This window comes from Erythranthe guttata, chromosome 10, assembly GCF_056151865.1.
Source record: "Erythranthe guttata isolate IM_541 chromosome 10, IM_541, whole genome shotgun sequence".
In the NCBI taxonomy this organism is placed as follows: domain Eukaryota; kingdom Viridiplantae; phylum Streptophyta; class Magnoliopsida; order Lamiales; family Phrymaceae; genus Erythranthe; species Erythranthe guttata.
The window spans coordinates 3,069,900-3,092,084 of NC_142542.1; the positions used below are offsets into that span (position 1 = coordinate 3,069,900).

A 22,185-nucleotide genomic window follows, 5' to 3' on the forward strand; every position below is an offset into this window, starting at 1 on the left:
CCGCCAACGCACCATGAGAAGAAATTTCCGATCGGTGGCAGAGAAGAACAGGTGGTGCTCCGACGACGTGAAGCCAGGCAGACACCGCCGTCCCCACCGTGATTCCCGCAACCTTCGCCGCTGCTCTTATCGGGCTGCCTCCCATTATTTTTCAGATCTGGTTGTGGTTAATTGAGAAGAAAAAATGAGTGTACGAGAGATAGTTAGAGAGAAGGAGAGATAAGAGAGAGAAAGAGACTAATGTAACGGCGGGGTGTGGGTGAGAGAGAATGTTAGGGTTAGGGCTTATATTAAATTAAAACTAAAAGGGTAAAATAGGTACTTCAAGTTGTCCAGGGGTCTCACTAATTAAGATCAAAATTTGGGTTTTTGACTAGGAAAAAAAAAACACATGGTCATCCTTATATATTTTCAAAACTAGGGGGTTATTACTCATTTCCCCTTTTAGTTAACTGTAAGGGTCCATTTGGATGGAGGGATTTGGGGAGGGATTTGATTTGGGGAATGGATTTGAAACGACTCCAATTTTGGAGTCATTTCAAATCCATTACTATTGCTCCAAAATCAACTAAAAAGGAGGGGTGAGGATTTGAAATCCATCTCCAAATCCCTCAATCCAAACAAGTCCGAGGGATTTGTTATTATGGATTTGAAATCCCTCCCCCAAATCCCTCCATCCAAATGCACCCTAACATTTTAGTGTATAAGACGTTTCGAATGATGTATTGTTAGTTGTTTGTTTTAGACGATTCCTAGAATTTAATCCGAAAGCTAACTATAAAATTTTGACAATATGGGTATAAGGTGCATCATTAACCAATATTATTCACACATGCGTTCAAATATAGAATACTTTCACAAAAAAAAAGTGACGAGCTAAGAACTTATAAAATATTAGAAAAATTCCGTACCTTATTGCTAATAAATAATAAATGATGGACTTTTTAGCTAATTCCCATAATATAAAATCTAAGGAAAATACAAAAAAGATTACACTACTTAACAAAAACATCCCCTCTTTCCGACAATCCGGAGGGAGAGGATGAAAGGTAGAGAGAGAAACTCAGCCAACTTTTAAGAGAGAGAAACAAAAGCCTTTTATGAAACAGCCGATACCTCTAGCCATGGGCGGTGCTTCGGTTTCTGTGAATTCTGTGTGATTTCAGATCACTTGGCCGGAGAAATCAATGGAAATGCCTGGTAGACGATCCAATTACACTTTACTCAGCCAAAATCCCGAGGAGCAGTACTATCACCACGCGCCGCCTAAGCAGCCCAAACTCGCCGCCGGCGGAGGCGGACCATTGGCTCAGCAGCCTTCCTACTACGAGTCTCACTCCGGCGAGGGTAATAAACTCAAGTCTGAATGGGACGCGGTTGATCATCGAACCGCGCAGGCGCAATCGCAGCAGCAGAGCCGGATCGGAGGTTTTGGATTGCAGAAGCAGTCGAGCGGGAGCAGTTTCGCCGAGAGCTCTGTGTCGGGGGATTATTACGTGCCGTCACTTTCGAATCCCGAGATTGGTGGTGGTGGCCATTTCAGTGACGGCGGCGGCGGCGAATTCAGGGTGAATACGGCGGAGGTTTCTGCCGGAGGCTCGTCGTTTTCAAAGAGCTGGGCGCAGCAGACGGAGGAGAGCTACCAATTGCAGCTGGCGTTGGCTCTTCGTCTGTCATCGGAAGCTACCTGTGCCGACGATCCTAATTTCTTGGATCCTGTACCTGATGAATCCGTATCCGCCTCTTCTTCCCCGTCCGCCTCCGCTGAGGCGATTTCTCATCGATTCTGGGTAACGATACCAAATTGCAATCTGTAACTAATTGTTTTCTATAATTGCTTCATTTTTGCTTGGGGATTGAATTTGGTTGTTTTCATGAAACTTTTCATGAAACTAATGCATACTTAGTGAGGGATTGCATTTGGTTGCTTGGCTGCCGATAACGGAATCATAGTAAATTATTAATTGCGTTGGTACTGAGTGGAGAAGATTTAGCCCAATAGGCACCCACAACCACAATTGACACGAATCTTATTAATTTTATATAGGGCTCAGAAAATCATTTGTTTCTTTGACAACTTAGACATGTAGCTCAGTTGCTGAGTTGAATAGGTGAAAGATGCTGAAATGAATCAACGCTCGATGCAATATGCTTTTGTTTAAGAGAATGATTTGAGGCGTGCGTATATAAATGTTTGCTTTTCTATTCGTTAGTATGATCGGCCAATATCCCGGAATATAGAATATGCATTTATGATGATTTATTGCCACCTGTGTAGTACTTGTACGGTTCTCTTTCGGCAAAAATAAATTAAATAAAATATTATATAGAAAATATCCTGTCGGTGGGAGAGAGTAGTGGTAGATAATTTTTGTGTGAAGGTATAGATATTGTCACAAGTAACACATGTTATTTCGTTAAGAATTTAGTGTGTGAAGATCGATTGTGCATTAGTGCACATGGATACACTATAATATTAATAGATATTGGTTTTCGATTAGTATTTTTTGGCTTTCAATTCAAATTCTACTAATTGTTTAATGATCATACAAAATAAGGGGATTTGACCAGAAACAATTAAATTCGCTTAAGCCTATAAACTATTTCCCAGAAGAGTTATCTGTTCCCTATATTTTGAGTATCCTTCAGTTTTTTCTTCATTTTTTGGAAGCTCTAAAAGTACAATACATGATACATGAGAGTGAATTGGTCAAGTAGTTTAGAGAAGTCGCTTTTGATGTACCTCACGAGCTCACCTTGGTGATATTTTGAAATATGATCTAGTTGCAAGAATCAAATGGAATTGTATATTGGGTAAAGTTATGTAGGGCTTAGAATTGAAAGTCGGATGGAACGGATCAGAATCAACCTCTTTTGAAAATATTCTGTTTTTGTCTGAAGTCAAAATCATTTCCGAGTTTGATCAGAATCTAGAAATCCATTCCGGCTTGAAAATCTTCCAAATTTTGAATCATGGAACTTTCAAAAGTTTCGGAAATTTTTATAATTACCGGAAATGAAGAACACCTACATTGATATACACTAGTAATACGAACTCCACCAATGCCCCCTTTTAAATCTAAATTTATTATGGGCCGTACATGCATAATCTTCATCCATCCATCGTGAATAAAGATACATGAGAAGGAAAACCTGAAACAGTGGCAGTAGAACAAGAGAAAAAGAAAGAAAATATACGAGCTACAAAATTGTGTATTAAAAGAATATCACAATTTACGAAGGTTGAAGTTGGCAAAGACTTATTGGATATTTAAATTAATTTTCATCAAGTTAAATACATAATGTGTAATATAAATATATTACTCATAAATGTATGTTTGAAAAAAAATGAATATTGAAATTATAATTGGATCGATAACCGGAAATTCTATATTTAGATAAAAAATAGTCGTAAGAATAGGATATTATAATTTCAAAAAAACAGAACAAGAAATGTTGTTAAGCCTGAAAATTTCGAACCAAAATTATCAAATATGCGGAAGTCATAAATAATGTTCCGACTTTTACCCATAATTGGACTCAAAGGTTTTGCCTTTTTAGCTATGATAAACTATTATTCGGATATTCGCCATGAGTGCAGAATAGAGTAATAACTAATTAGTCATGATTACTACTTAGGATAGTTGATTGCCTTATATTATACACAAGGGCATGTAAAGCTTGGCAATGGGAGTGCCATTTGGGTTTGAAACCGATTAATGAGGTAGCAAGTAAAGTTTGGAATATCTCATTGCCACAATATGATTTGGCGTTATCATAATGTCTTCAGTAAAAGTCTGAATTAGCATATGGTTTTTCAGTTTGTACTTGAAATGTTTCTATTTTTCTCAGACTTGACTAATTTTTTTACATCAGGTAAATGGCTGTTTATCATACTCCGACAAAGTTCCAGATGGGTTTTGCATGATTAATGGGATGGATCCATATGTTTGGTCTATGTGCTCTGATCATAAGGAAAGTGGCCGCATTCCATCCCTCGAATCGTTAAGGACTGTTGATCCCACCATTGCCTCTACAGTTGAAGTGATTTCGGTAGATCGACTAGGTGACCCCAGCTTGAAAGAGCTGCAGAACCGAATTCATAACTTGTCATCTATTTGCATCACTACGAAAGAAATTGTTGACCAGCTTGCGAAGCTAGTTTGCAATCATATGGGGTGAGCACTGCATGCTCCCAGTTAATTATTAAAGAAGCAAAGTCGTTTTTGTTGTAACTGTGTTTCCTTGCCTTCCCCAGTGGCGCAGCTTCCAATGGGGAAACTGACTTAGTTAGCATTTGGAAGGAGTGCAGTGATGACTTAAAAGACTGCCTGGGTTCCATTGTGCTTCCTATTGGCAGTCTGTCCATCGGACTATGCAGACATCGTAGTCTGCTATTCAAAGTATGTGCTCTACCTGCTCTCCCTTTTCCATTGTTTTCTGCATACTTCTTCAGGTGTAGTTCCAATTAAAATAAATGAAAAATTAGAAGTCGAAGTTACAGAAGACAAATTCGTGAAGAAAACAAAAGAAAGTAGCAGCTGCCACTATCTATTGTGAGAAGAGCGTTGACTGAAAACTCGAACTCGAATAATTCTACTCACAAGCTTTGTTTTTAAGTAGAACACCTATCAGGGTGGGGGGTTAGGCAATCACAGCAACCTGTATATTACTATTGAATCAAATCATAGAAAAAGAGTATGCTTCTGGAGAACTTTACTGTTAGTTTCTTGTCTTCCTATTGCTGTATAGTCATCTCTTTTGCTTTCAGAGCATACTTCTGTAGAAGTTTACTTTTCAATTTGCAGTTCTCTTTTATTGTGTTGGCAGGTTTTAGCTGATATTATTGGCTTACCTTGTCGAATTGCAAGAGGATGTAGATATTGCACGCGAGAAGATGCTTCATCATGCCTTGTTCGATTTGGGCTTGACAGGTGTATATATATATATAATTCTTGGAATTACATCATTATCTCGTTCAATTATTCAATGTTTACAAAGTTTAAAAAGCTAATTCCCTGGTTTAAAAATTGAAATTTAAGATTCTCATGGTATAGTATCTTTCGTTGCTCTTGAATTTGATAGAAAGTGTGGTAATCTACAGTTGACGTCATAAAAATACCGTTCCACTTCTATCAAATACTATGCTAATTTGTATCGTGTCTTATCTATTCTGTGTGCTAGAGGGAGGAGAATAATGTTATGCACTGCCTAATCTTTATAGACGTCAATGTTTTGAGAGGTCGATCGGCGCTGCTTAGACATTTGAAGTCCTATGGGTTTATAATGTTCTTAACTGTTAGAAATCAATAAATACATGATACATACTTGTTAATATTGGATATAAGTTGTGTACTACTAAACTAATTTATCCATTTTGTAATTGATGTCACAGGGAGTATCTTATTGATTTGATTGAGAAACCAGGATTCTTACACGAGCCTGATTCGTTGCTGAATGGTCCTTCTACAATCTCGATTTCTTCACCATTACGCTTTCCGCGATTTAGGAAGGTGGAACCTACAGTTGATTTCAGGTTGTTGGCCAAACAGTTTTTCTCGGACTTTCAATCACTTAATATTGAGTTCGATGATTCTTTAGCAGGTACTATCTGTAAAATTGATTTCTCTTTGAGTTCTTCATGCTAGTTGCTACTTGTTTTTTAAGAGTCTCTCACTTCCTGGGCCATGAACTACGGCAAATGGGATAGTTGGATCAGATCCAGATCAGATAAACAATGAATCCACTTCGTTGATTAAATTATGATCGGATCCACATCCGATCCCATACTATTGTGGCAATCTATTTGTTAGGTTATGTCATTTCGAAGTTTCTACATGTTGAACCAAATATTTCCTTTCAAATTTGTTTTTCTATTTTAAATGCTGTATATTTTTTTTCGTGACATACAGAATGGATCCAAATTTATATAAAAATGAAAACCATTTTGGACCTACAGCTAACTCTACAAACCCGTTAAGGTCTAACCTCAAAAAAAGTGACACAAATGGATCTTAGATTGGAGTCCTGAAAATATTATCATACCTAAGCTGTTGATCTTAAGATTTCTCTGTTTTTCAAAATTATTTGCTTTCAGCACAGCGTTGTTTGTTACTATATTTATTAACTTATTATACACTAATTCTCCACATTGTTGACGTATCAGTCTTTGGTGTCAACCTTACTTAGGGTACTACTAGTTTTTTTAGAAATAAAAACCAACTGATTCATGACTATTTCAGAAATATTTAATTGGTTATGAAATTCAGTTTTTACGATATGGTTCACATTTGGTGAATTTTGCATAGTTGCTATTACCTTTTCACAACCTTGTTTCTTTTGCATCAATTTGGGAGTGACAAAAATATCTTAATAAATTGATGCGACTTACTAACTAAATTGGTCATGCAGTAATTTTATGAAGTGTTATAACTTATAATGATTTTAAGGGTGGGACTTTTTGCACTACTTCACGAACAACTGGCATTGTAATTTAACTCAAAACTTTCTGAATGCTAAATTTTGTTCTTGTCGCGTATAAGAGTTTCAGGATTCAGAATCCATTCCTTTACGCCTCTTCATCTGTTTGACTGCAAAACTGTATGTTAGTTGTTCTATGAGAGTGTGTACTAGTAATTGTCTATTTCATTCAAAGATGAAACATCTTATCATCAAAGCCTTGTTTTTTCGTCTCTTCAAATTTCTTGATAGGTATGTGCAACCTATATGATTCAGCAAAATATATAAAAGTGTTAACTTCAGTGTCATGATTTGACAATTCACAGTGACGTAAATTGCATGACACTCAACAAATTAGGTAACGCTCGGCTAATTTTTCTCTCTAGGCTGATTATATTAATAATTACTCTTAAGTTTTGTTGGATGATGATTTCATTTTGGTTGTTTCCCGAGTATAATAGGTTGCACTACAACTTGCTCGTCTTTCTGCCAAACTAATATTAGCGTATTAGGCACACCTTGTTGGCATAACATTTACTTTTCCGTTTCCTCGATGTTCCTTTTGCCATATTAGTTTTTTTTCGTTTTTCCATTCCTCGAAGTATAGTACATTTTTGTTTGATCGGCTTGAATTTGTGAGTTACTTAAATGTTACTTTTGACAGCTGGAACTGCTATAGATGGAGATACTGGTGTTTCCATGTACCCTAAACAATCAGAGGCAACTTACATGGATAGAACCAGCTATCCACCAAGCTCAAGCAATAAAGAGGAAATTTCTAGCATGCCATTTCACACAAATTCGTGGATAAAGGTTAGAGGTAAAGAGCAATTGCTCTCAAAGCCAACTAATGCGCAGGATGTTGTAAGCTCCACAAACTTAGTCAAAGGTTCGATCCCTTTGAAGCTTATTCCTCCAACTGGGAATCACGCTATTCATCCACTTATCTCTCTGCTGAATCCAAGAGTAGTTACAAATAACGATATGATGTTTGGTGAAGGAGGTCAATTAGTTTCATCTAGAAGAAGTGAATTTACATTTGACGTTGACGATCTTAATATCCCGTGGAGTGATCTTGTCTTGAAAGAGAAAATTGGGGCAGGTATGTTCTTTTCCTTTTTCTCAAATATTGCTTCGGATCAACTGTAATATTTTGAAGGAACTAGATCTTTCCTAGTCATCTGAATTGTGTGCATCATAATTTGCTTCTTATGCTCTAACAGGTTCTTTTGGAACAGTCCATCGTGCTGAGTGGAATGGTTCTGTAAGACCCTATCTTTTTTTATCCTTTAAATATGCTTTCTCTTTGGACATCCGTGAACTTGAACTCTCTGATTCTATTATGTTATTTTAATATTTTTTTTATATCAATTCTAAATCCATTTTCTATGTCTGCTGTTGAGCTTGTAATACGAATATCTCAAAGTTCCTTTTTTCATATTGGGATACCTTTCAGGATGTTGCTGTGAAGATTCTCATGGAACAAGACTTCCATCCAGAGAGATTCAATGAATTTTTACGAGAGGTAGCATCTAAATCTCTATAATCAATCTCTATTGTCCTACTATACTTTGTGCTTTAGTGACAATTTGTTGCTTGGGATAGGTCACAATTATGAAAAAATTGCGCCATCCAAATATTGTGCTATTTATGGGTGCTGTAACTGAACGACCGAACTTATCGATAGTAACAGAATATTTATCAAGGTATTTCTTTTAATTTTTAAATCTGAATTTTATTTATCACAGTTCTGCTCTGTTCTAACCGTCTATTTCACATTGTTACTCCAGAGGTAGTCTGTTCAGACTTTTGCATAACCTTGGTGCAAGAGAGGCGCTGGATGAGAAACGTCGGCTGAGCATGGCTTATGATGTGGTAAGTATTCTTTTAATCTTTTTGTTGAAACGGAAAACTATCTTTTGGTCCTTACTCCCCTCTTCCTCTCACATCTAATTTCGAAATCACTCTTTTTTTTACAGGCAAAGGGTATGAACTATCTTCATAAACGCAATCCTCCTGTTGTTCATCGGGACTTGAAATCTCCTAATCTTTTAGTTGATAGAAAGTATACTGTGAAGGTGAGAGAAGTGTTATACTCAACTTGCGTGTGCACATTGTATACTGCCTGATAAGGTGGATCATGTTGTGAAAGCTGTTCTTTTGCTACAGACAAAATTATGTGAAGGTTTCAAGTTTGCATGGCATTATGTAAATAAACTAAGTTTTCTTGCTAGGCAGATATATCTTCAAGTAGTAGAGCTTAACATCGAGCTATACATGTATATAGTCTAAAAGATCAGTCTAACTGAAGTTGTATTGGGACATCATTTTCCATTGAAAAAATAGTCGTGTTTCATCTTTTGCTGCTATGCAATGTCAAAACTTTCTCCTCCATCTAAAAATTTGTATGTTCCTCTGTAAAAGAATCTCAAACTTAATGGAGGTCTATTCCTTATCAGTCCTCGATCCTATTTTGTTATCCATTTTCATAAATTGGGCCTCGGGGATCTTAATTGCTTATTAATTCAATGACAGTTAGATATGTAGATACATCCTGGTTTTATATGGCCTTGTTCATATTAAACTTGCTATATGAACTGACATTCTTTTACGTAATTTTTTCTTCTTCTTTTGTTTAGACCCTTAACAATGTAATGTCTTCATCAGGTCTGTGATTTTGGCCTTTCCCGTTTTAAAGCAAACACATTTCTTTCATCCAAATCTGCTGCTGGAACTGTAAGTTTTGCTTATGTGCAATGATCTGTTGCCTTTATTCTTTATTCTTTGGGATCCTAGGTAGATATGAAAAAACTTCTTTACTTTTTTTATTTTTAGCCTGAGTGGATGGCACCTGAAGTGCTTCGTGATGAACCATCAAATGAAAAATCAGACGTATACAGTTTTGGTGTAATTTTATGGGAGCTGGCGACATTGCAGCAACCCTGGGGTAACTTGAACCCTCCACAGGTTGGTGAATTGGCTTTCATTTTTTGTGGTAAGATTGTGTGTTTGTTTTCCGTTGCAAACAACTGGTGGGGGTATTAGTGGGTGTACTTTTTAATCCTTAGCCATTCTTCAATAGGTTAGAAATGTTCAGCCTGCAAAATACTCTGTCGTCTTGTCTGGATTTGAGAATCTTTTATTTTTACATAAAAATTCTTTATTCGAATAACGACATCTGATAACCTTTTTGTGTACACTCCTAATTCTCGAACTTCTTGTTTATTTTTTGTTTTTTTATTTATTTATAAATATTAGGTTGTGGCAGCTGTTGGTTTTAAGGGAAAAAGGCTTGAAATTCCACGAGATGTGAATCCTCAAGTAGCAGACCTTATTGAAGCTTGCTGGACCGAGTGAGTTTTTATCCGTTTACAATGTAAATTCGCTTTTAGCACAGAAATTTGTCCAGTATACGTTTGACATGCATCTTAGCCGTATATTTCTTATTAATTGTTTTCTAGCTTGTGACCTCCATTCGGTTTCTGCGGCTACCCTCTTCACACATATTCACATTTTTTTTTTACTTATGTTGCATGTTCTGCTGGCTTCAAGTTTATCATTAAACTTCACGTGAATTTTGTGACATAATTATTTTTACTTCAATTGGGACTGAATGGAGTTTGTGGACGAACCAACCAACGTTTAGTATGCCCATAATTATATCAATCCTAGAGTTGGACATAATATTCTTTGCTCGCTTTGATTATTGAATCTGCAGCGAACCTTGGAAGCGGCCTTCCTTTTCCAGTATCATGGAATCTTTGAGAGTACTATTGATCAAGTCTCCTCCGCCAACTCAGCAAGGTCGTTGAAAGGCCTTTGCTCACTTGAAAATGCAGGTATGGGAAAGCTCATATAATAATTTCAAGTTCTGTTCTCCCATAATGTAAGGTTTGTATGTTTATACATCTCTAACTCGACTTCAATTGATTGTGACCACTGAAACTTTAACCAATATTCTTATTGCAATATTGCTGGAAAAATAACTTGTACGTAGTAATGCATGCACGTGGGAGTGTCTATATTACTTATTTTAAAATGTTATTTTTCGACTATTGAACTTCAGTCTTTTGGAAATTCTACAAGTTATAATGTGATTGTAGGCTGTCTAGTTTCAGGGTTTCTTGAACATGGGTTTCGAATGATAACTGAAGTGCCCAAATTGTTGTGCAAAGATTTCTCCCTTTTCATTAATTGCCACAAAAATGACGACGGTTGTCTGCTATTTGGCGGTCTAAATACAAGACCAACGTGTCTTCCGTGGGTGGAAGTCTGCAGATAGACAGTGGCATTTTGCAGAAAAAGAATAATAATATAGTCATATATAAGATGTTCGATGTTAAGTAATCATACTTGCATATTTAAATTGATCTAGAATCTAACATTGCATCTGATGATGCTCTGCAGGTTCTCCCAGTGTACATTGTAATCCGCCACGAGAGAATACATTTCATTCTTGAAGTTGCTTACAAAACTGTATAGCTGCAAAAACTGTATGTGCGAGGTATGATAATAATGTAAGGAGTTCTTAAACAACACTCTTGATGACGATAAAGTTTCTTTGAACAGGAAAATTGGGAAAATTTAGTCCTGTAAATTGAAAACAAATATACTGCAATCCTTTAATTTTGATGATAATTACAGTTTTAGGAAAATTTGCAATTTATTTCCTTTTGTCGCTGGAAATTTCAATTTGAGCAGGTAATTGCTGAATTTTAGGAATTTACGTGTTTAGAGAAAAACCCTTCACAAGTGATCAACATGCAAATGTTTGGCTCATCGAGCATGATTAGCTTAGTATGATTTAATATCTCATGCAATTTGCAAGCAATTGCACGAGGACGAAGTTTACCCAGTGAACTTAGGGTGGTCGTGAATTCTCTTGTCGATAAAAAGAATATACAAATGCTTTATTATATATAACACAATAACCTCTTTACAAGTGACGAAACTTGCTATCCATAACCTTATAAAACTGATTTTCAGTATTAGTTTTAAAACAAATTTGGAGTTAAGCATCATTGTCTAATATCATCCAATCGTCCCCCCAAGACCCAACTATGTGTGCCGCAATATCTATCGGGTTGACGGATAACAGCTACGCAACCGTATGGATGATATATCATGGACTTGATGGGTCAAGGTTTTGCATTTTGAATGCTTATGATTACTCTCAGCGTAAGGGAATGATGGTGTGGATTCCACACCCCAGACCGTCGGAAAGCGCATTAGGCGATGGTGAGATGACAAACGGAAAACAATAAAATGTGAGAGAGAGTTTAGAAGATGGTTTAAAAGTATTCTTACTGATATTCAAATCGTGTCTTTAATCGGTCTTAGTACAAGAATTTATGTAGGAAGACCTCTCTAATTGCTTCCTAGCTTAACTCGCCTTAATTAGGTTGAGATTTACATTGATTGCTCCATTAGTTATACAAATTTACATACTTTTCTTATCTATTTAGGGAAAGTACTTCCGAGTCTTCTGCTTCTAATGGCTCTCGCTCAGCTCGCCACCTACCCCGTTGATTTGTCTGTGGCATGTTTGGATGGGTTGGCGAGCTCGTTAACCGCAAGCTTCTAAATTGACTTTGTCTTTGATGTGTATTGGATCGATGGACCAAGTAAATCTCTTTCGGTCCATACATTTTATCTTTATACTATTTTAACAAGGGGGAGTTTGACCCAAGCTTGCCAAACTGCTCCCGTCATCTGCTCTCCCCTAGTCGATCTGAACGAAGTGGTTCACTGGAGACTAAGACTGTGTAATTAATTTGATTACTATTTGAAAAATCTTCTAACAAGTCAAAAAATAATAATACGAACAATTTTGAAATAAATATTTCCACTTAGAAAAAAATTGTATATTTAATTGCGAATAAATGTGTTCGACTTAATTTAAGAAAATAATGTGAAAATTTTAAACAAATAAATTAATTTTGCATAAAATCCCCTTGTATTGTATAAATTATGCATCAAATCCCCCTATGTTATAAAAAACTTGCATAAAATCCCCTCTATAGTTAACGGTGTTAAGTTTTAACGGAAAAGGGGATTCCGTGCAAAGAAAAATGAAACACAAGGGGGATTTACGCAAGAAAAAAAACACAGGGGGGTTTGGCGCAGGTTTTCCTTAACATTGAGGGGTTTTATGCTGTTTACCCTTTTTTCCTGCAATAATCAATATTTATTCATTTTTATTATATTTATTAAAAATGAAATGAAGAAAATGGGTGTAAAAGGAAAAGACTAATTTACCCCACCTATATTCACGTGTAAGGCACGTGATTTGAATTCCGGTCAATTTTGGCTAAAAATGGAGATTTTGGATGCCGGTGCTAAGAAAAATGGAGTTCAGATATGCCTGTGCAACTTTTTATTGTTCAGGAGTATAGCGCAAAAACTTTTAAGGTTTAGGGAATTTTTTACAGTTAACCCTATATATAATACATATGCATGTCAAGATTTTTGAACATGTTAAGATCAAAATACAGTTAACTTGGTTGAGGAATTGATTGATCCCATTCTATGTGAAGATGCAAAACTACCAATTCTATCTCCTTTTCTATTCGACTGTGTACCTTTATAGCATATTTACTTCAACCTCTCTTTTTTAAGGGTAAATGAGTGATACCCTGTAGTTTTGAAAATATATATGAGGAGGGCCAATGAGTTTTTCTGCTCTAGTCAAATTTAAAATTTGATCTTAATTTGTGAGACCCGCCTTGACAATTTAAAGTACATGTTTTGCCCTTTTAATTTCACTTCAATAAATACCCTAATCCTCTAACCTTCTCTCTCTTCCACTCACACGTCTCTGACCCACCATCACCGTTTTCATCAATCCCTCTCTCTCTATTTCTATCTCTCACCCTCTCTCTAGTTATCTCTCGCCACCGTTCTTAATTCACGAGAAAAATATTTGCCCCAAATCTTTTGGTATGTTCGGATTTAGGTTCCCGTTGAACTCGTTTAGACTTCGGAATTAGTACAAAATCAATTCCCAATTTTTGATTCTCTCCAACAGCTTATTGTGTAATTTTCAATTCGAAACCCTAGGTTTCAGAGAGATATCACAAATGTCATCGTCATTGGGAAAGACTTCCGTCTCTGTGGGAGATTTGCAGATGGTTCCGGTGACATGTGGTAAAATATAGTAATATATAGTTATATATCAGTTATCTGGTTTTTCTATCTTTTTTTTTTTTTTTTTTTTTTTTTTTTTTATGTATAATGAAGTTAATGATTGTGTTTTCCAATTTTTTGTTGATGTACTAATTGATTTATAATATCAAGATTTAAATTGTGAATTTTGTTCTTGGTGTAGATGAAGTTTTTTTATTTATATAATCAGCGGTCTACATAATCGGTCGACTATAACTTTGGGGTAAAAAGACAGTATATGACTGCATATCTAAATGACTATAGTCATGTGTAACGATTTTAGTACAGTAAATATATCAAAATTTGAATTATATATATATATATATATATATATATATATATATATATATATATATATATATATATATATATTATAAACAAATAATAAATGCAGGTCCAAAAATGGTAAATGCAGTTGGGCGAAAATTACATATAAGGACACAATAATACCTTTGTCTCTCCAGGGGTATCTCAAAGAAATAATTTAGGGATGAACCTAGCCCTATATATTTTCCATATTAGGGATGTATATCAAATGACCCCTTTTGTGTAAATCTATGTTTCGATGTTTATTTTCATTTTATGTTGAACATTTGCAATAACTAAATAACTAAGAATCGAAATAACATTTTATGATAATCTATTAGAATTTTATTTTGACTGGGCATTATGAACAGCGTGTGACGCGGGGTGGCTCAAAGGGCCACAACAACGAAATCATATGCATAAAGCGTAGACCCACTCTCGCTTGCCGTATTAAGCTGCGCGAAAGTCTGCATATTGACATGGACTAGAAAAAGACCCAACTTCCAAAAATGAAGCAATCACATCCACGAACCCTCCCCGTTTGAAATGATCCGGCTCGCAAAGGACATGACAACCCGCCTTCAATATAGATAGACAACTCGGGGGAATCACATCACACCCACGTGTGAGTATGATCGGAGCCACATTTGAACCCAACCACCTCACTCCTGAGATATGTATAAATACAGTCTGGAAGACCAGGGAAAACAACTTATATCAGAAATAAACACCTTACTCTATTCTACACTACAATAACGTATACACATCTTATTTCTCCACGATTTCAACTGACTTGACCGCCAGAGTGCTAACACCGAAAAATACTTCCACGGCACTCAATTTTTCAGGTCTCTCGGGAATTACATGGGTTTCTTCATTGGACTTTCTTGTTTGAGGCCCATACGTCCCTTTTCTCGGATCAACCATATAGGTTATATATATATATATATATATATATATATATATATATATATATATATATATATATATATATATATATATATATATATATATATATATATCGTTTCTCGAAAGATCATTAAAAATAACAAATCGTTAAGAGAACAAAATAAAAATATTTGTCGGGGACCATTGGTGAGTTCTTGCGTTCCACTATTTTAGGATCGGAGGAGTATATAATAAACTAGCATTTTCTTTCGTAATTTGTTGTTCCTACTTCCGACGAGAACTGAACATTACTCGAATCTATTTCTAATAAGGTCGTTTGACATTCGAATTCGATTTTGACCACATTTTCATATCCGTATTAGTGTGAAAATGCTTGTGATATATATTACCGGTACCCGTTGCCACAAAAATATTTAGATAACTTGTAACGATACACACATGATATTTTTTACCACCCGTTGGCCCTCCTCTTTCGACGAATATACCCGTTCATAAATAATTAATTTTAATTTATTTTTTCGACGAATAATTGATAATTTTGACTCGACACAAAATAAACATAATTGACTACCTTCTAGGAACCCAGCACACGTCCTTCTCAATTTAAAATATTGAGATGAGTTGTGCATATTAGAATTAGCAGCCGCCGTTCGTCATTTATATTACCAAATCTCAAGCAAATTTTTAATAATTATGTCATGTTGGGTGCAAAATGACCTAATCACGTGCAAAATAAATAAATAAATAAAATTGGGTTAATTCCACTTTGCACCATTGACATGTGGTATTTTGGCAGTTTACACCATTGAAAAAGATTAATAGTACTTTGCACCTTCGAAACAGAATAAATCATCCACAATGCACCCTCTATTGAAAATTTAAAATTTAATGAGGGTATAATTTCATTTTATATTGGTTGTTTTGATTTCAATGGTGCAAAATAACATAATTTCAAGCATATAAAATGCGAAAAACAAAAATCACAACGAATTATTGGAAAAAAACTTTATTTTCTTAAAATGACAATATAAAAAATTCTCACTAAATTATTTGGTTGATAATTTTTTTTATTGTAATTAGTGAAAATATTTGGTTGAAATCTTTGGAAGAAAATATATAAATTTTCAAATAACTTGATGATACCAAAATAACTGAAGGATTTTTTTGTTCTGTTTGTTCTCTGTAAAATATTTTTTTGAAAAAAAAAAAAGTAATTTAATATTTTGATGAGATGTATAATTTATTTTTCTACTTTGTGGTTCGAAAGGATTGATTTCATAATTGACATCCTCAAAAATACCATTAAGAATATCGAATTATCTTAATTATTCTGTAAAAAAAAAAATATTCTAGTTGTATTATACATGATTCATTGTGTTTCAGGGTGCAAACTGCTATAAGAAAAATTCAAGGATGTAAAATACCAAAAAACTATATTTCAAGTGTGCAACGAGGGATTAAACCAAAAAAAGAATACCAATATCTAATAATAAATCTAACAGAGTTCAGGGAATTGTCAAAAGAAGTTGGTAAGTTTTCTAAAGTCAGAAAAACTGTTGAAGTAAAATTATATTCGTGACGACGAGGTCAAATCCGCAGCCTCAATATATATATATATGGAGAGAAGAGGCTTGTATTTCATATAATTCACAATTCATTTATTTCATCTCTTTCAAATAATTAAAGCCACCAAAAATCCTTTAATTTAATTTGCGACAACAAATTAATTATGTTGAGGCAGACAAATTCTTTTTGTCGCAGATTTAATTATCAACAAGAGTTCTGCATGAACAACATGGATCAGTACTCAGAGTTCCCACAACACCCTATAAACTGTTACCAAATGAACAACCCAGAGTTCTGTGCCTACGATCAAAATGGATCCGGGTTTTCGGATCCGGGCTTTCGGGCCGGAGGTGACGGAAAAGCAAGATTCCAGGAGATTACAGAAGAATCGGAAGCTGTTGACGAATTGCTTCAGATAATGGTGGAGTGCTTGAAGAAAGCGGATGTGAAAACACGAGAAGTTTTGCTGAGGAAATGTTTCTTCGAGATCGAGAAGGAGATTCCCCTCGAAAGATTCCTTGTTGACAGAATGAAGCACACTAGAGCCAAGTTACTGTCGGATTCGTTGCAGAAGATGCAATGGGGTGACGGATTTAGCGACGAAAAAAATGCGGAAACTAACTGTGTATTTGCGACGAGGGAAGTTGAACTATCCGCAGGGGAAAAACTGGAGAGATTTAAAGTTAAAACTGTGGTGATTGGAGAGATTGTAAAAGAGGAAGCCAGATGAGTAATAATTATATATATGGTTTTGCTCAAAGGAGAGGGAGATTATATATAATATATTGCATTATATTCTTTTATTCAATATTCTTTTTTTTTTTTTTGACAAATTATTCAATATTCTTTAATTCATTAATATTTATAAAGAGGCGTTCTTTTTTTCTTTTATTTATTTTTTTTTTTTAATTTTTTTTTTATTGTAGTTGTGATTGAAAATAACCAAGTAATTTACGCGAGACTTAAACTACACTAGTCTAACCATGTGTGACAAATCATCAGTGCACACAACTATCACTACTTTTCCCTTCTAACCGATTTTGTCTCACTGACTTTTTTGGGCTTAAAAGTTTTAAACAAGGCATACATTTCGCCCATCCATTTACAACCAATACAAAAATATTACGACAACCGATACAAATATAAGACGTTTTACGGAAAGTATTATCAAATAGATCTATGCAAACGTAATAGGTACGTGAACAAAACACAAAAAAAGTCGAGCAGAGAGACGCACAAAATCAATATGTAATCAACTCTAAACGCATAGGCAATCGTCGTACATTAACAATTATCCGACATGGTCCAAGAACGTAATTAGCAACAAGAAAGAAATCACTTAACTAAAAATGTTCCAAAATCAACTAACATAGATAACATGGAAAGATGATTACATCACAAAACTCACACCCATCCATTAATAAAAAATATATCAAATTTGCAACAAAATTGAAGTCTTAAATAAAATCACTCGTCGGCATTAATATCTTGCTTTTGCTTCTTCGGTGAAGGTTTGTGTCCCTCGCCTTTCATCTTAGCTTCTCGTCGCTCCCTCTTCACTCCCTTTGCTTTGTTAGCAAGTGGTACAACACCAACCTAAATTCACAAATTCATTCGTAAAATTAAAAAACATTGCATAAATTCGGTCACTCTCAAACAAATGTGGATAAAACATATGGTGTGTTTCCAATCAGAAAATGACGAGGAAAATTAAAACAAATGTGAAACACCATACTACAGTCAAACCTCTATAAATTAATATAGTCGGGACCAGGAAAATTCTATTAATTTAGCGAATTATTAAATTATCCAGTTAATAATTTAACACGTTGTCACCGAGTCGGGACCGGGAGAAACTATTATTTAATCGAGTATTAATTTATCGAGGTTCTACTGTACAGTTAAACCTCTATAAATTAATACAGTCGGGAACAGGAAAATTCTATTAATTTAGCGAATTATTAAATTATCAAGTTAATAATCTAACACGTTTTCACCGTGTCGGGACCGGGAGAAACTAATAATTAATCGAGGTTATTAATTTATCGAGTATTAGTTTATCGAGGTTCTACTGTATGTTGATTATGCATTTCGACACAAGAATATTAAGCTCTTTTTTGTACATACCTGCTGATCTGGCATGTAGATCTTCCCAAGTTTGCCCTGTACAGCATCCTTGACAACATTTTTCTCCTGATAAAATAAACGAACGATCATAAACCGATTGTTCAGCAATATATATAAGCGAACGAAATATTGCAACAATAGATTTCAAGCCAATCGAACCTTCTTCTTGATTAACTCATGTGGTGTTTTCATTGCCTCTCTTCTTAGACTGTCATCAGGGTTACGATGCCTACGAACAACCATGTCCATAGATGGGCCCACCTCGATCAGCTCCATTTTCGGTACTGAAGTGCCCGACTTTTTCAGACGCATCGCACAGTGAGAAAATAATATTTTATTCGCCGACAAAGCTGTGCACACGTAAACACGATCCAGGCCAGCCAGGTTCAGGTTTGTGATAACCTAGATTAATAGTCCTTAAACATTGTCGTGAAATAGCACAAGCAAGAAAACTATAACACAAAAAAAAAAAAAAAAAAAGAAAAAAAGAAAAAAAAAAAGAGAAAAAAGAAGAGAAAATCGATGATTGATTGAGACAAACCTCTCCACGGAATAGATCGAGTAAAACTTCCTTTAAATGTTTCAGCTCGTCTACCGTCTCGAAAGCTTCTCCGATAAAAGCAAAGAAGGGTTTAGACCCCATTTGAGGAGCAAACTTCTTGTCGTACGAGAAAGACTGCATGCTTTTAAAATTTTCAATGCCGAGCTCTACAAGGTCGTAAATGTGGTGGTCGTAGGTTCGTCCAAGTACGAGATTGTTTGGCCGCTTCTTTGAGTGAGAACCATACTGCAATATGAAAAATAGGCACCGCCGTTACAAAATTGATATGGAAAGGACAAAAATATCATGTTCAAATCATAAACACATCTTCAGACCACCTGGAAAAGAGAACTCGTAAGTAACTATTTTGTCGAGCAGTTTTATATGGCTTAATATATTATATAAATCAGATGAAAATACCCTATTCACTCTGTTCGTGTGATCTTTGGTGGGTAAAAAAAATATGTTATCGCCATATCTAAATCTCCAAATTGAATATACGTCTCTCCTGGTCCGTAAATACACCAAATTCATGTGGCTGAACAGGAAATTAATGGCAACTATGTGCATCACCATATTTTTTTATACGATCTTGTCGAATATTGCGAATTTGTCTCGTGTAAACACATCAAGAACTTAAGGTTTTCTTACATTCTAACGAGCTTACCAACGCAAATTAATATTGCAACTTGAAGAGGTGATATACAAGAATAAAATATTATTTTATGAAATAAAAGCACAATTAACCAACGAAGTTAAATTACTTACACATAACTTCATCATTCATTCAAATGAGCCCGACATGAGTAAAACATTATCAAATAAAAAAAAAGAAAAAGGAAAAATAAAATCATATCGCAGTATGCTGAAAACATACCACAAACAGGCTGCAATCTGTCTTGAGGGAGAAAAACTCCAAGGAAGCTTCACCACCACTCTCAAATGGTCTCACTTTATCATTTTTCCGAGAATACTTGACGGAATTTTCCTTCTTCAGGTGATAGATTTCCGTTAACAGAGAATTCAAAACATGGCTCGTTTTAGTACCGTGAAGTATGAGCGTCTTCTTGGCAGTTTCCACCTGTAATAAATCGTAAAACCTTACATTAATCAATAAATTAAAAAAATGAACGAAAATTTCAAATACTTACGAGTTTCGGGGCAAGTTTTTGAAGCTCTCGTTTGACTCTAGCATTCCTCGGGGTCTTTATTCTCATCATGGCTGATTCAAGGGGACAATCAGTAAAATACACATAAAACCCGTTCCAAATTACAAATATCTCAACATTACTAATTTAACAAAGCAAAACAAAATACATAACTTTTACAAAACTGACCAAATGCAATACAACATAAAAATGTAACAGGTAAAACCCATGTTTAAATTCCCTAAAAAACAGGACCCCTCTTTCAATTCCCTAAAAATAGAGCCCATGTTTGAATCTCAGTAAAAAAAAAAACAAGAAAAAAAAAGGGCAGTCTATATAAGTTACATGAATTTAGTTCTTGTATGAGAATCATTCAAAGATTCAATTTTTTTTTTTTACTGAACTTTTTATGGGTACATTTTGGAAAAGTAATCAGAGTTTTACTTGAATTAATATTTCATGATGCAAATAAAAATCCTGAATTCGAGTTTTCATAGGAAATGACCCTACCCCTGTTTGGAAGAAAAAACGTTTAAATATGAAAAGTAGATACAATAGAACAAAGAATTCAAGCACTCCACCGGTAAATATACACACACACAGAACAGAACAAAATAAAAATAAATCAAAAACCTTAATCAATGGAATTGATGGAACGATGCTTTCTTGGGTTTAGTTGGTTGGCGAGAATCCGACGAAGTTGAGGCGTTCGGCAGAAAAAGGAAGGCTAGAAAATGAGAGAATAAAAAATTGAGGCTGGTTTTCTTTAGTACAGAGGCAAAAGGTTTTATTAGGGTTTCGTCAAGGATGATTTAAAAAAAAAAATTAAAAAAAAAAAGAAAAAAAAAAAGGAAGGAAAAGAATGCTGCTATTTCCACACCTAATTTATCTTATTCCCACCACCTTAATTTTAAATTTTAAAATACTCTTATATTAAATGTCTCAAATGTTGGGGTGAAAATTGGAATGAAAGTTCCGAATTTCACCAATTTCAATTTGAAAATATCCAACTTTGGAACCGTATTTTTCATCCTGATTTCCGAAGTAAAGTTCATTTCCCGATTATTCTTGATTTATTTGAAACGAAATTGAAATGGTATATAAAATTATCGGAGACTCCGATTTCTGATCTAATTTTAACTTCGAATATTTCTATGGTTTTCTGAAATATATAATATAATTTTACGATATTTTTTCTAATCCCATAATATAACTTATATTATATTTTATATGGAAAATATAGATAACGAATGGTTAAGTTAATTAAAATCTTATAAAAGATTAATTATTATCAGAAACTATTTGTTGTATTTTTCCGTATAAGAAAATCTATCTTTCAATTTGTTATTTCAACATGTGTTTTATTTAGGGTAAATAACAACCACCCCTGAGGTATGGTCAAATTAAGAAAAACTCCCTCATGTTTTGGTAATTACAACCACCCCACTCAACTATAAATCTTCTTACACATCCACATTTGCGGTGTCAAATTTAGTGGAATCTTCTAGATCATCTGGAATATTCTCAAGTTTGTATATGTTTTATCCCATTCGAGTTCCACATTTTGAAGCAACATGATGATGATTATATGATGTGTTTTTTGGCGTGTATATATTAAATTGTGGTGCATCAGAAACTGCATCTTTGTACAAAACGAGTACAAACTATAGAACATTTCACGGAGTCTAAAAGATTATGTTGAATTTGACACCATAAGAGTGGACGTGTAAGAAGATTTATAGTTGAGGGGTAGTTGTGAATTTGACACCATAAGAGTGGACGTGTAAGAAGATTTATAGTTGAGGGGTAGTTGTAATTATCCAAACATGAGGGGATTTTTCGTAATTTGACCATACATCAGGGGAAAGGGTAATTTTTTTTGTAGGCCATGTTGGCCAACTTTTTTAAAAAATAGGACATTTTTTTGGCGTATTTCAGAAATAGAATAAGGCGTCATTACAAATT

At 34.8% G+C, this 22,185-nt stretch overlaps 2 protein-coding genes across 3 annotated transcripts; one reads left to right on the top strand and one right to left on the bottom strand.

Moving 5' to 3' along the window:
* Positions 1 to 950: 950 nt before the first annotated feature.
* On the top strand, positions 951 to 11,114 carry CTR1 (Protein kinase superfamily protein). Of its 2 annotated transcripts, XM_012984662.2 has the most exons (17): positions 958 to 1,790; positions 3,877 to 4,178; positions 4,259 to 4,403; positions 4,831 to 4,934; positions 5,396 to 5,604; positions 7,124 to 7,348; positions 7,460 to 7,561; positions 7,683 to 7,723; positions 7,916 to 7,984; positions 8,065 to 8,165; positions 8,250 to 8,334; positions 8,439 to 8,537; positions 9,127 to 9,195; positions 9,295 to 9,426; positions 9,718 to 9,812; positions 10,178 to 10,298; positions 10,867 to 11,114. In XM_012984662.2, exons 1-16 carry the CDS (start codon positions 1,188 to 1,190, stop codon positions 10,269 to 10,271), a joined length of 2,475 nt encoding a protein of 824 aa, XP_012840116.1. In that variant the 5' UTR covers positions 958 to 1,187; the 3' UTR covers positions 10,272 to 10,298; positions 10,867 to 11,114. The 2 variants fall into 2 exon arrangements, with proteins under 2 accessions (XP_012840114.1, XP_012840116.1); XM_012984660.2 differs by having other exon boundaries at positions 951 to 1,790; positions 7,124 to 7,561.
* A 6,528-nt stretch (positions 11,115 to 17,642) lies between these two features.
* Positions 17,643 to 21,126, bottom strand: LOC105960479 (Ribosomal RNA processing Brix domain protein). Its single transcript, XM_088824014.1, has 7 exons — positions 20,854 to 21,126; positions 20,224 to 20,294; positions 19,950 to 20,153; positions 19,073 to 19,318; positions 18,691 to 18,933; positions 18,532 to 18,597; positions 17,643 to 18,000 (listed from the first exon to the last, which is right to left on the bottom strand). The coding sequence occupies exons 2-7, from the start codon at positions 20,290 to 20,292 to the stop codon at positions 17,872 to 17,874; spliced, it is 957 nt and encodes a 318-aa protein (XP_088680140.1). The 5' UTR covers positions 20,293 to 20,294; positions 20,854 to 21,126; the 3' UTR covers positions 17,643 to 17,871.
* Positions 21,127 to 22,185: the final 1,059 nt, after the last annotated feature.